This window comes from Nomascus leucogenys, chromosome 6 (assembly GCF_006542625.1).
Source record: "Nomascus leucogenys isolate Asia chromosome 6, Asia_NLE_v1, whole genome shotgun sequence".
Lineage (NCBI taxonomy): Eukaryota > Metazoa > Chordata > Mammalia > Primates > Hylobatidae > Nomascus > Nomascus leucogenys.
In genome coordinates, this window is record NC_044386.1 from 84,214,306 (window position 1) to 84,228,015 (window position 13,710).

A 13,710-nucleotide genomic window follows, 5' to 3' on the forward strand; every position below is an offset into this window, starting at 1 on the left:
CATGATCGTAGCTCACTGCAGCCACAACCTCTTGGGCGCAAGCGATTCTCCCACCTCAGCCCCCCAGTAGCTGGAATCACAGGCATGCACCACCATGCCTCGCTAATTTTTATATATATACTTTTTTGTAGAAACGGGGTTTTGCCATGTTGCCCAGGCTGGTCTTGAACTCCTGGGCTCAAGCGATTTGCCTGCCTCAAGCGATATGACTGCCTCAGCTTCCCAAAGTGCTGGGATTACGGGTGTGAGCCACCATGCCAGGCTACTGTACTTCTGTTTGTGACAAAAGAAGTATGGTACTTGACTATACATAGCCTATCTATTAATGCTGACAATGATGAGGAAAAAGAAGTACAAGTCACAAACTCATTTCTAAAGGACTCAGGTTTGTCCCCTAAGAATTCCTTTTTTTTTTTTGTTTGAGCTGGGGTCTCACTCTGTCACCCAGGCTGGAGTGCAGTGGCGCAATCTCGGCTCACTGCAACCTCTGCCTCCCGGGTTCAAGCAATTCTCCTGCCTCAGTCTCCTGAATAGCTGGGACTACAGGCATGTGCTACCACGCCTGACTAATTTTTTTTTTTTTTTGTATTTTTAGCAGAGACGGAGTTTCACCATGTTAGCCAGGACGGTCTCGATCTCCTGACCTTGTGATGTTCCCGCCTCGGCCTCCCAAAATGCTGGGATTACAGGCGTGGGCCACCGCACCTGGCCAAGAATTCCTTTTTTATATACATATAATACCAACTGGCTGGGCGCGGGCTCACGCCTGCAATCCCAGCGCTTTGGGAGGCCGAGGCAGGTGAATCACTTGAGGTCAGGAGTTCGAGATCAGCATGTGCAACATGGTGAAACCCCATCTCTACTAAAAAATACAAAAATTAGCCAGGCATGGTGGCAGGCACCTGTAATCCCAGCTACTGGGGAAGCTGAGGCATGAGAATTGCTTGAGCCTGAGAGGTGGAGGTTGCATGAGCCGAGATCATACTACTGCACTCTAGCCTGAGTGAATTAGTGAGACTTCATCTCCAAAAAACAAAAATAAAAACAAGAACAAAAACCCAAAAAACCTCGTCTAACAGGCTTATTGTTTAAGCACTTCGGTTCATTTTGTTATTGATGAATCACTGGAATGGATACTCTCATATGAATTATGGAATCATTTTAGATTTGATGTATGACTTTTATTATTAAAATTCTATTTGTGGATAAGACTTCCACCATTCCAAGAAAGAATGGGGAACTGATTCTACCTAGCAGAAAGTTTGAGAATTTGAGTCAGACGATAGCCTAAAGAAAAGGGATGATATTTTCATGGAGTCTTTAATTTATAAATAGCCATGCCCACACAGGTGACAAAATTATACACAACGTAATACATACAAACAAATGAGTTCAAGCAGAACTGGGGAAGTCTGAATGAGATTGGTAGATTGTAGTAATGTCAATATCCTGGTTGTGATATTGTACTACAGTTTTGCAAAGGTTTGGCAGAAACTGGGGAAATGTGTAAAAGGTATATTTCTCTGTACTGTTTTTTACACTGCATGTGAATCTACAATTACAACCAAAAAAAAAAAAAAAAATTTAAGCCAGGCGCGGTGGCTCAAGCCTGTAATCCCAGCACTTTGGGAGGCCGAGGTGGGCGGATCACAAGGTCAGGAGATCGAGACCATCCTCGCTAACACGGTGAAACCCCGTCTCTACTAAAAATACAAAAAATTAGCCGGGCGTGGTGGCGGGCGCCTGTAGTCTCAGCTACGCGGGAGGCTGAGGCAGGAGAATGGCGTGAACCCCAGGGGGCGGAGCCTGCAGTGAGCCAAGATCGCGCCACTGAACTCCAGCCTGGGCAACAGAGCGAGACTCCGTCTCAAAAAAAAAAAAAAAAAAAAATTTTACATTAAAAAGGTCTGTGCATTTTAACTGCTAGATACTAACAAATATCAAATACGTTCCAAAACCTCATGGAGCTGAACATTCTGATCACATCTTGATGACAAAGTAATTTTGAAGACACTGTTGACCTTTTCTTGATTAACTATCCTCCTAATGAAACAGGGAAAGCCCACATCAAGAACCTTGAGGGTAAAGAAGAAACATCCAGCCAAAAGCCAAGGCTCTCATGACCTGCCACTGTGGAGCGAGAAACACACTGCTGGACAGCACTCCCAAGTGGGACGGGCACCTATGGGTTGCTCGGTTTCCCCCTCCCTGGCTGATCAACAGGGGCCACCAAAAATGGTAGTGTCATGTCTCAGGCTGCAGAGGGCTGGGATGAGGGCAGTTCCCACCCTGCTCTAGAATGCTGTTTGTGAAGAGGAATGACTGAAAATCTGAACAAAGGAGGATTATGTTGCAGAGGCTCAAACATGTCACGTGAGGAATGGTTAAAGAAGCTGGAGAAATTAAGCCAGAGAAGACCCAGGAGAAAAGCCGCAGGTGGTGCTGATGATAACTGTTTTCTCAAGTAAGAGACGGGCTCTCAGGAGGAAGAGGAACTGATTTCTTTTGTGTGGCCTCAGTTGGTGGTAACCTCAGTAGAATTTTCAGTTACCTTCCAAGAGGAGAGACGTGACCTGCCTTTTCATCCCTTTAAACAGTAAATAAAGCATTGATTAACAGCAGTACTCCCACTGGGAGTACCACTTACAAGTGAATACTGCAGGCGACTGCCAGCTAAAGAGACTCTCCTTCCTGGGAAATTAGGAGACCAATGTCCTGACCAACGTGGAAGCGTGCAAAAAAAAAAAAAAAAAATCAGCCACCAGGAAGAGTGCCTTTCCCACACACCTTTCTCCCAGAGAAGACTCAAGAATGATCAGCGGGAAACTGGATTTAGACCAAACTCGGCTATAAAGTAACAATCAGGAACAAAAAAACTTCCTAACCAAATGCTAACATATGAGCTAATTAATGAATCTCATCTCAAATATCAAAGATTTACATGAAAAGCCAGTTTTTCAGTCACTTGTATGTTAGCAAATCCCTTTGTTGTCTAACATTCCAGGCTCAGCAACTCTGGAAGCAGTGCTGTGATAAAATGAGGAGCAGAAACAGAGCCAGGAGACGGAGCTCAGTTCCTCCCTCCACCACTACTGGCTGTGTGAGCCGGACCTCAGTTTCTTCATCTGTAAAGAAGGACAACATTTCCTACCACTCTGAGTTGAGAGAAGGGAGTCAGGAGAGAATGCACATAAATGCTGTGCGTGGAGAGGCTGCCAAAAGAGGTTTGTTCCCTTTGAATCTCTGTGTAACTGTGGACTCACACCAGCGTCCTTCAAAAGGCTTCCTCTCACATATTAAAATAGGCAAAAAATATCTTTCCTCAATTAAAAAAACTGCCCGGCTGGGCACAGTGGCTCGTGACTGTAATCTCAGCACTTTGCGAGGCTGAGGCGTATGAATCATGAGGTCAGGAGTTCGAGACCAGCCTGGCCAACAAGGCAAAACCCCGTCTCTACTAAAAATACAAAAAATTAGCTGGGCGTAGTGGCGGGCACCTATAATCCCAGCTACTCGGGAGGATGAGGCAGGAGAATTGCTTGACCCTGGGAGACGGAGGTTGCAGTGAGCCGAGATCATGCCACTGCACTCCAGCCCGGCGACAGAGTGAGAATCCGTCTCAACAAACAAACAAACAAACTGTGCCCATTACTATAGCTGATGAGAGACAGAAGCACACACAAAAAAACAAAACACAAAACGTGGGTCTGAATTTTAATACTGAATCAGTAATACTTACAGCGATAACCCGGTAACCCCATCCAGTCAGAGCCAAAATCTGCCGGAAAAAGACATCTGCAGTTCCACTGACAGGGGGCAGGAATATGAGAGGACACCTGATACTTCGGGGGCCCGCGTCATAGAGCGACCATATCTTACTGTCATCGTCATCTACGATAATCTGGAGGGAAAGTTAAAAGAAAAAAGTGGAAAACCTTATAAATTTGCTTTTTATGTTATTTTACACTGTCATTTCAATGACAATTTTAATACTACTGCCTTGTTTGTTACAAGGTAACCAACCTGGAGCTCACACCAGATTAGCATGCATGACAAACTCCTTTGGTCTCCTTTTCTTTCCTCAGGGCTAACGTATTCCACAGAACTACTTAGAACTACTTTATAATCTTCCAAAGGGCTGCTGCTTCTCTTTTTTTTTCCCTCCCCCCCCCTTTTTTTTTTTTGAGACAGAGTCTCCCTCTGTCACCCAGGCTAGAGTGCAGTGGCACGATCTCGGCTCACTGCAACCTCCACTGCGCAGGTTCAAGCGATTCTCGTGCCTCAGCTCCCAATGTAGCTGGGATTATAGGCATGCGCCACCACACCCAGCTAATTGTTGTTATTTCTATTAGAGACCAGGTTTCACCACGTTGGCCAGGATGGTCTCAAACTTCTGACCTCAGGTGATCTGCCTGCATTGGCCTCCCAAAGTGCTGAGATTACCAGCATGAGCCACCGCACCTGGCCGCTTCCCTCAGTTTCTAACTTTCCCCTCTACCCGCAACAATAGTAAGAAATCTATTTTCCTTAACATTAAACAGTGAACTCTATATAAGGCATCTTATTTCTTCCCACATTTCTGGTTGTGTGTGTGTGTGAGAATGTGTCTACAAGGAGGGCAGTCTGCAGTCATTCTGCAGTGCTGACCCAGAGGACTGGCTGGGACCTGCAGGGTCAGAGTACAAACAGGTGAGCTGATGGGGAGACAAGGCTCCTAGCTCGTGTCTCTATCCATCTGGGTGAGTGGGTGGAGACAGCACCAGCTCAGGAGATACTTCAGGAGCCTCATCTAGACCAAGCCTTTGGGGAGTTGTGGGGGAGACTCTGCTACAGAAGGGGAATGAGGCGGGTCTATGTGTCACTCTCCTGGGAGAATATGTCAGACCAGTAGGGGTTAGGGAGTGGCACAGAGAGAAACTGGCTTTTTGGTGAAAAGCGGATAGGGAGTAGGAAGGTAATCAGAAACTTCCTAAATGAGTGGTTCTTGACCCAACATGATGGGGAAATAATGAGCATTAAAAGAGCTGAGGGGGCCTGGCATAGTGGCTTACACCTGTAATCTCAGCACTTTGGAAGGCCAAGGCAGGCAGATTACCTGAGGTCAGGAGTTTGTGACCAGCCTGGCCAACATGGTGAAACCTCATCTCTACTAAAAATACAAAAATAAGCCGCATGTGGTGGTGCATGCCTGTAATCCCAGCTACTGGGGAAGCTGAGGCAGGAGAATCGCTTGAACCTGTGAGGCGGAGGTTGCAGTGAGCCAAGATCGGGCTCCAGCCTGGGCAACAGAGCGAGACTCTGTCTAAAAAAAAAAAAAAAAGAAAGAAAGAAAAAAATGCTGACGGCCAGGCGTGATGGCTCATGCCTGTAATCTCAGTGTTTTGGGAGGCAAAAAGCAGGACTGCTTGAGGCCAAGAGTTCGAGACCAATCTGGGCAACACAGTGAGACCCCATCTCTACAAAAAATGAAAAAATTAGCCAGGTGTGGTGGTACACACCTACAGTCCCAGCTACTTGGGAGGCTGAGACACAACAATCGCTTAAGCCCAGGAGTTCAAGGTTGCATTGAGCTATATGATTGCACAACACTCCAGCCCAAGCAACAGAGGGAGATCCTGTCTCTCTCTTTTTTTTTTTTTTTTGAGACAGAGTCTCGCTCTGTAGCCCAGGCTGGAGCACAGTGGCACGATCTCGGCTCACTACAACCTCCGCCTCCCAGGTTCAAGTGATTCTCCTGCCTCAGCCTCCCAAGTAGCGGGGATTACAGGCATGCACCCTCATGCCCAGCTAATTTTTTGTATTTTTAGTAGAGACAGGGTTTCACCATATTGGTCAGGCTGGTCTCGAACTCCTCACCTCATAATCCACCCACCTTGGCCTCCCAAAGTGCTGGGATTACAGGCGTGAGCCACCGTGCCCAGCCTGGATCCTGTCTCTTTAAAATAAATAAATAAATAAAAAATAAATAAAAATACAACAACACTCCAGCCTGAGCAACAGAGGGAGAGATCCTGTCTCTTAAAAAAAAAAAAAAGGCAAGCTGAGGCAAGACAAATGCTCAGCAGAGTCTGGCAGATGTTAAGTGTCCTAGAAATATTAGCTATTATTATTATTCACTGCATCCTAGTTTAATTTTTGTTTTCTTTGACTTTTGGTGGTATTTAGAAAACTACATTAACTGCTTGAACATTTGACAATGCAAATCAGCATTTATTCTACTTTCATATTAAAAAACTCAAGGCCTCCAGGCTCTTTTTTCTGAGAGCTCCTCACTAGCAGGGCTATGGACTCCACAGTGTCACTCTGTGGGTGGCAGCACACTAACCAGGGTCACTGGCATCACTAGGAGCAGACAAATGGAGCAAGGCAAAGTCCAGAGAGGCCTAACAGTTCCCCTTTGGACTTCCACAGGTCACAGATGGTGATAACGTATCTCACACTCATGTTTTTGCCCTGTGTATTTTGCCACTCACATTTTTTCTTTTCTTTTCTTTTTTTTTTTTTTTTGAGACAAGGTCTGGCTCTGTCACCCAGGCTGGAGTGCAGTGGCACGATCACAGCTCACCGCAACCTTGACTTCCTGGGCTTAAGCAATCCTCCCACCTCAGCCTGCTGAGTATTTGGGACTATAGACGTGCACCAACATGCCCAGTTAATTTTTTTCTAGTTTTTGTAGAGGAAGGGTCTCATCATATCGCCCAGGCTGATCTCAAATTCCTAGGCTCAAGCAATCCTCCTGCCTCGGCCTTCCGAAGTGTTGGGATTACAGGTGCACAGCACCACGCCTGGCTAATTTTTTCATTTTTTTATAGAGACAGAGTTTCGCTATGTTGCCCAGGCTGGTCTCAAACTCCTGGCCTCAAATGATCCTCCTAGGTCTCTAAAGTGCTAGGATTACAGGCATGAGCCATCACAAACAGCTGCAAAAGATCTTAAGATCACTGGATTCTAACACTTCTGCAAGGGAATCAGCAAAGGTTTTACTCTACTCAGTGACTTGAACTGCCTTTGTCTAGTGTGATCCCTAAACATCTGGGATTAATTTGGCAAGCAGAGTCAATACTCAACTGCAATATAAGTGTTTTGGGTTTTCAAACATCCCAGGAAAATAAAGCTTCTAGAAGATGACTGTGGCAGAATGAGTATGTCATTGCAAACAGAAGTTCTATAATGTGACCCCATTCTTAAATCTGAGGAACAGGAATATAATCTGACTGTACTTACTATACAGTTGCTGTAAACTTTCCACTAAACTATACAGAAGAGTACATACTACCTGCTTGCTTGTATACGTAAAAGCAATTGTAAAAAATGAGTACAGGCTGGGTGCGGTGGCTCACACCTGTAATCCCAGCACTTTGGGAGGCCAAGGTGGGCGGATCACTTGTGGTCAGAAGTTCGAGACCAGCCTGGCCAACACGGTGAAACTCTGCCTCTACTAAAAATACGAAAATTAGCTGAGTGTGGTAGCGTATGCCTGTAATCCCAGCTACTTGGGAGGCTGAGGCAGGAGAATCACTTGAACCTGGGAAGCAGAGGTTGCAGTGAGCCAAGATCACGCAGTGCATTGCACTCCAGCCTGGATGGCAGAGCAAGACTCCATCTCAAAAATAAATAAAAATTAAAAAATAAATAAATAAATAAATAAATAAATAAATAAAATGAGTACAGTTATACCTGCTTTCACTCTAAAATGAGTCTCAAAAGTTGACTGTACATGACAGGGAAGTGGTGAACTTCATCCTCTGCAACCCAGAGTCATCATACTTGGCAATAACCTTTACTCTCAAACACTACTAAGACATGACTTCTAAATCACACACAGAAACAATACCAGATTTTGCAAATAAGAGGTATAGTAAAACCATACATACCTTTTTAAGGGGAACTGTACCTCTAAACCAGTTATAATCAGGAGAGACTTTAATCTCTCCCATGATTAGCTGAAATGGAGGTTAATCCTGAAATAAAAGCATGTGATATTTTACGTCAAGAATTCATGTTTACATCAGAACTAAATGTAGAGTCTGATCTAGCTATACCAATAATATTTTAAAGAAGAAAACCAAGGAAACTGGCTATTTTGTCAGTATATACTCAAACTACAGAAAATAATTTGGTGAAATACTACAATCACAGAATCAGAAGGGCTTTTTTTTTTTTTTTTTTGAGACAGTCTCAGTCTTGTTGCCCAGGCTGGAGTGCAGTGGCGCGATCTCGGCTCACTGCAACCTCCGCCTCCTGGGGTTCAAGTGATTCTCCTGCCTCAGCCTCCCGAGTATCTGGGATTACAGGTGTCCACCACCACGCCCAACTAATTTTTGTATTTTTAGTAGAGATGGGGGTTCCCCATGTTGGCCAGGCTGGTCTCGAACTCCTGACCTCAGGTGATCCACCCACCTCGGCCTCCTAAAGTGTTGGGATTACAGGCGTGAGCCACCATGCCCGGCCACCAGAAGAGCTCGTAAAGAAATTATTCCAACGCCCTTAGTTCTTCCAGAAAAGGAATCTGGTCTAGAAAATTTAAATGACTTACCCAAGACCACATGGCAATGCTAGGACCAGATGTGAGACAGCCTTTTCTGACACCATACTTCCTGTCTTAATTCTCAACTGCAGTACCAGCAGTTATCTTTTGACTTTACCTTAAGAATCCCTTAAATAAAGATGCTCCTGTCTGATTATAGGGATAGTCCATGCTAGAGAAAGGAGTTGATGTTTTTTGACTTTTTTAATTTTTGAGACAGAGTCTTGCTCTGTTGTGTTCAGGCTACAGTTCAGTGGCACAATCACAGCTCACTGCAGCCTTGACCTCTGAGGCTCAAGCGATTATCCCAACCTCAGCCTCCTGAGTAGCTGAGACAATGGGCACACACCACCACCGCAGGTGAATTTTTTATTTTTTGTAGAGTTGGGGGCCTCCCTATGTTGCCCCCACTGGTCTCGAATTCCTGGGCTCAAGCAATCCTCCCATCTTGCCTCCCAAAGTGCTGGGATTACTGGTGTGAGCCACCACACCCAGCCTAGAGAAAGAAGTTTAAGTTAAGCCTGCTTCCTGATAAATTCACAATACACCATAAATCTAACTGTAATGGCACATAACCAGAAATTCACATGTAGTTCCTTTTTTTTTTTTTTTCTTTTGAGACAGAGTCTCACTCTGTCGCCCAGGCTGGAGTGCAGTGGTGTGATCTCGGCTCACTGCAACCTCCACCCTCCGAGTTCAAGCGATTCTCCTGCCTCAGCCTCCCGAGTAGCTGGGATTACAGGCGCCTGCCACTGTGCCTGGCTAATTTTTTGTATTTTTAGTACAGACGGGGTTTCACCATCTTGGCCAGGCTGGTCTCGAGCTCCTGACCTCATGATCCACCCGCCTCGGCCTCCCAAAGTGCTGGGATTACAGGCATGAGCCACCGTGCCTGGCCTACATGTAGTTCTTAATGCAAAATACAGGCAAATTTGCCACTCATATGGACACGATTAAAAGTTACACAATGTCCTCAGAAAGATCTATAATGTAAACTTGAAGGCACTATAACTAGCAACAAAATGAAACATTTTCCCTTAGGAAAAAATGTGTAGTCTTTTGTTGTGAGCTTAGTGACTTCTGGTTTTCATAGCTCTGTGATCTTAGATAAGTCTTGATCCTTTTGGAGTTTGTTTTCTCATCTATGACTGTGTTACCACTGTGTCCCCAAAGCTTAGATCAGTGCTTGGCACACAGCAGGCATTATCTGTTGATTAAATGAATAACTACATTTTAAGGAGAATGAACTGGGCCATCCTTCTAACCCTGGCATCTGTGAGCTTTGGCCTAGCTGAACATCCTCAATTAAAAGGCTGCCCCTCTTTGCTCAGGCATCTGTGCTATGTCATAACAGGAAACTGAAATTATAGTTCCCTGTTGCAGATTCTTATTGCCAAGTGAGTAAATTCCACCAGGAAGGATTCAAATATTTGCTTTGTACCACTTCCTCTACCTCAAGAGCAAGCCTTGATCCTAGCACGGCTAACATGAGGTGAGACTCCAGGACTTAACTCCCAGGCTGACTCTGAATTGTCGTTTTAAAGGGAGATCTCTGGACTGGCAAGGAACAGGGGATTCTAAACTCAATGGAACTCTTCCTTGGTGGCCCTCGAGATCTGCTCCCTCAGGAACACAGAGCCCTCAGTAGACTCAACTGTGACCTTGGAGACGTACTAAGCTGAACCCTGAGGAGACAGCAGATGTAGACATTCCAACACTAAACTTGATTTACAACCTTGACATTGTGATAATGGTCTCTCTTCTCAAAGCTAAGATGGTAATTTTTGAAAAGTGTGTTAAAATCATAAGTTGCTTTAAATTACCAAGAAAATCATCATCCAGTCTTATACTGAAAATTAGTGTGCACGGATATAGTTATATACTGAAATAAAGTAATTCTTTGCATATCCATTTTATCTTAAATATTACTATGTTAAGTCCAGGCACAGTGGCTCACGCCTGTAATCCCAGCATTTTGGGAGGCTAAGACAGGTGGATCACGAGGTTAGGAGTTCAAGACCAGCCTGGCCAAGATAGTGAAACCCCGTCTCTACTAAAAATACAAAAATTAGCCTGGCGTGGTGGCGCGTGCCTGTAGTCCCAGCTACTCGGGAGGCTGAGGCAGGAGAATCACTTGAACCTGGGAGGCAGAGGTTGCGGTGAGCCGAGATCGTGCCACTGCACTCCAGCCTGGGCAACAGAGCAAGACTCCATCTCAAAAAAACAAAAAAAAAATTAATATGTTAAAAAATTTTGCCAGGTGCAGCGGCTCACGCCTGTAATCCCAGCACTTTGGGAGGCTGAGGCAGGTGGATCACCTGAGGTGAGGAGTTCAAGACCAGCGTGACCAACATGGCAAAACCCCGTCTCTACTAAAAATACAAAAAAAAATTAGCCAGGCATGGCAGTGGCCGCCTGTAATCCCAACTACTCGGGAGGCAAGGCAGGAGAATCGCTTGAACCCAGCAGGCGGAGGTTGCGGTGAGCCAAGATTGCACTCCAGCCTGGGCGACAGAGCGAGAGTCTGTCTCAAAAAAAAAAAAAAAACAAAACTAAGCCATTTTAACTATAGGCTTTCTCTAAGCTGATTATAACTTTTAATTGAAAGCAACTAGCACATACACTTAATTGTGGAATATTTTCTACCCGGACAGACTTAAAATACTCCGATATCATCTAAATACTTCTTAATGGAGACATTTCCTAGTATTGCATTATTAGAAACAATCTATTCTAAAGGAGGGAAAATAAAAAACATGTTTAGCAAATAATATCTACTCAATAGATTTATAAAACACCTTAGCTAACTAAAGCCAGAAAGTGTGCTTCTAGAGTCACCAAATGGGATAAATCATTCATAGCTTTGGAATCAGTCGCAATGCACAAACCAAACCACCATACAAATACACACATACACAGGCACACATATTCACGTGGTCATCCTCTTCTTTCCCATAGCAGTAAATAGAAAGATGTTCCTTACCAACAGTCTTCAGAATAATTCACAACCACCTCAGTATGCCAACGTGTTAAAAGTAATCTTAAAAGATGGAGAGATTCCACTCCGCTGTGACTAAATTTTTGTAGAGACAAGTAATTTTAACACTTGTGCTAGTTTGGCAGTACATGAAAGGTCAAATGGATACCAAATGTTGCATCTGACCAACTGACGTCTAAGTGAAAAAAAGATCACTGCTGCAAAGGGAAAGCAGCTGTGAGCGGTATGAATCGGAAAGTTTGTTCTCCTAGCTCTCTTTCATCCACCAAAGGGGTATACTTTTCCAAATCATAAGAGGAATATTCTGTATATGGCAAAGGTTAACTGAGATTGTGACCAAACTGGTCAGTACTGAATAAGAAAGAATGTGGACCATGAGCTCAAAACTGATTTGATCTCTCATGATTTTGTTCTTCACAAAAACAAAAGCACCTGTTCATGCTGGTGGGAAAAGAGCCACAATATTAGCCTTAATCTTGCCTAAGGAAACCCCTCTTCAGGGTGTGCTGTGGACTCCCTGTCTTCTCTGGCCCTTGTGCTGCTGGACAATAAAAACTGCCAGCTGTGGCTGGGTGCAGTGGCTCACACCTGTAATCCCAGCACTTTGGGAGGCTGAGGCGGGTGGATCACCTGGGGTCAGGAGTTCAAGACCGGCCTGGCCAACATGGTGCAGCCCCGTCTCTACTAAAAATACAAAATTAGCCGGGCATGGTGGCACATGCCTGTAATCCCAGCTATGCAGGAAGCTGAGGCAGAAGAATCACTTGAACCCACGAGGCGGAGGTTGCGGTGAGCCGAGATCGCGCCATTGCACTCCAGCCTGGGCAACGAGAGCAAAACTCCATCTCAAAAAAACAAACAAAACAACAACAACAACAAAAACAAATTAGCTGGGCGCGGTGATGGGCGCCTGTAATCTCAGCTACTTAGGAGGCTGAGGCAGGAGAATCGCTTGAACCTGGGTGGCGGAGGTTGCAGTGAGCTGAGATCACACCACTGCACTCCAGCCTGGGCGACAGAGTGAGACTCTGTCTCAAAAAACAAATAAACAAACAAAAAACCCTGCCAGTTGTGACTATGCCCCTATCCCTCAGGGCTTCAACAGAATCTGCCACTTTAAAGTCAACAAAATCACCTTTATCAATGTTTAAGTCACATAACCAGCATAACCAGTCAGAGGTTTCTGCTACTTTATTTCAATCTATAGGTGATGTGCATTATGGACAATCCGTGATTATAAATACTAGTCATAACAAAATATTAGAAGCTGAGAGTCTCTGGGAGATGCAACTGGCTTTTTAATGCACGTCTCCATCCCTCACCACAGAAGTACAGCTATTCTTTTCTTAGATCACTTCAGGTGAGATCTATCCCTCTTTTCTTCATTGCATTATCTCTAAATCTTATGGGAGGAAAAGCTGCCTACCTGGCATCTGTGACATTTCTTCTCATGCTCTTGGTAAAAAAGCTTTTGGAATTTGGACACAGCTATTAAGTTACTCCTCAGTGGCCAGGCACGGTGGCTCACACCTGTAATCCCAGCACTTTGGGAGGCCGAGGCAGGCGGATCACGAGGTCAGGAGATCGAGACCATCCTGGTTAACACGGTGAAACCTCGTCTCTACTAAAAATACAAAAAATTAGCCGGGCGTGGTGGCGGGCGCCTGTAGTGCCAGCTACTCGGGAGGCTGAGGCAGGAGAATGGCGCAAACCAGGGAGACGGAACTTGCAGTGAGCTGGGATCGCGCCACTGCACTCCAGCCTGGGTGACAGAGCGAGACTCCGTCTCAAAAAAAAAAAAAAAAAAAAAAAGTTACTCCTCAATTTGTTGAATCTTTGTGCCAAAAGGAGCTGAACCAGTGTAGGTGGAGACAAAGGAAGCAGCATAAATGTGTAACTTGTAACTCCCGAGGAAAACGAGAAGAGGAAAAATGAGACACTCCGGTCCCGCTCTGTTCCTCATCCCCCGTTCACAAACCTCACACCTGGCCCACACTCAGCAACAACAAAGACATCTGTCACTTTCAGGCCGAGGTCTTGTCTCCAAAATTACTGGCCTCTGCTCAGAGTTCTTAAAAGTTTGCTGAGAAAAGAAAGAAAGAAATGTTCCGGGGCTGCAGTCTTGTAGCCCCAGGATGGGTTTACAGGAGGATGCCCCGGTTAAGCCCTCTGCCGCCCCCACCTC

The 13,710-nt window shown here is 45.1% G+C and overlaps 1 protein-coding gene across 3 annotated transcripts in view; it reads right to left on the reverse strand.

The window, feature by feature from the left end:
• The window catches only part of SPG21 (SPG21 abhydrolase domain containing, maspardin), a 40,762-nt gene that overhangs the window by 14,628 nt on the left and 12,424 nt on the right, over positions 1-13,710 (reverse strand). For 2 of the 3 annotated variants that reach the window (XM_003267100.4, XM_030814563.1), the window contains exons 2-3: positions 7,875-7,961; positions 3,740-3,901 (exon numbers count right to left, since the gene is read on the reverse strand). In XM_003267100.4, the coding sequence (XP_003267148.1) occupies positions 3,740-3,901; positions 7,875-7,937 (225 nt within the window). In that variant the 5' untranslated portion in view covers positions 7,938-7,961. Of the gene's footprint in view, positions 1-3,739; positions 3,902-7,874; positions 7,962-12,951; positions 13,150-13,710 lie in introns of those variants that run through there. The other variant, XM_030814562.1, reaches the window with a different exon arrangement.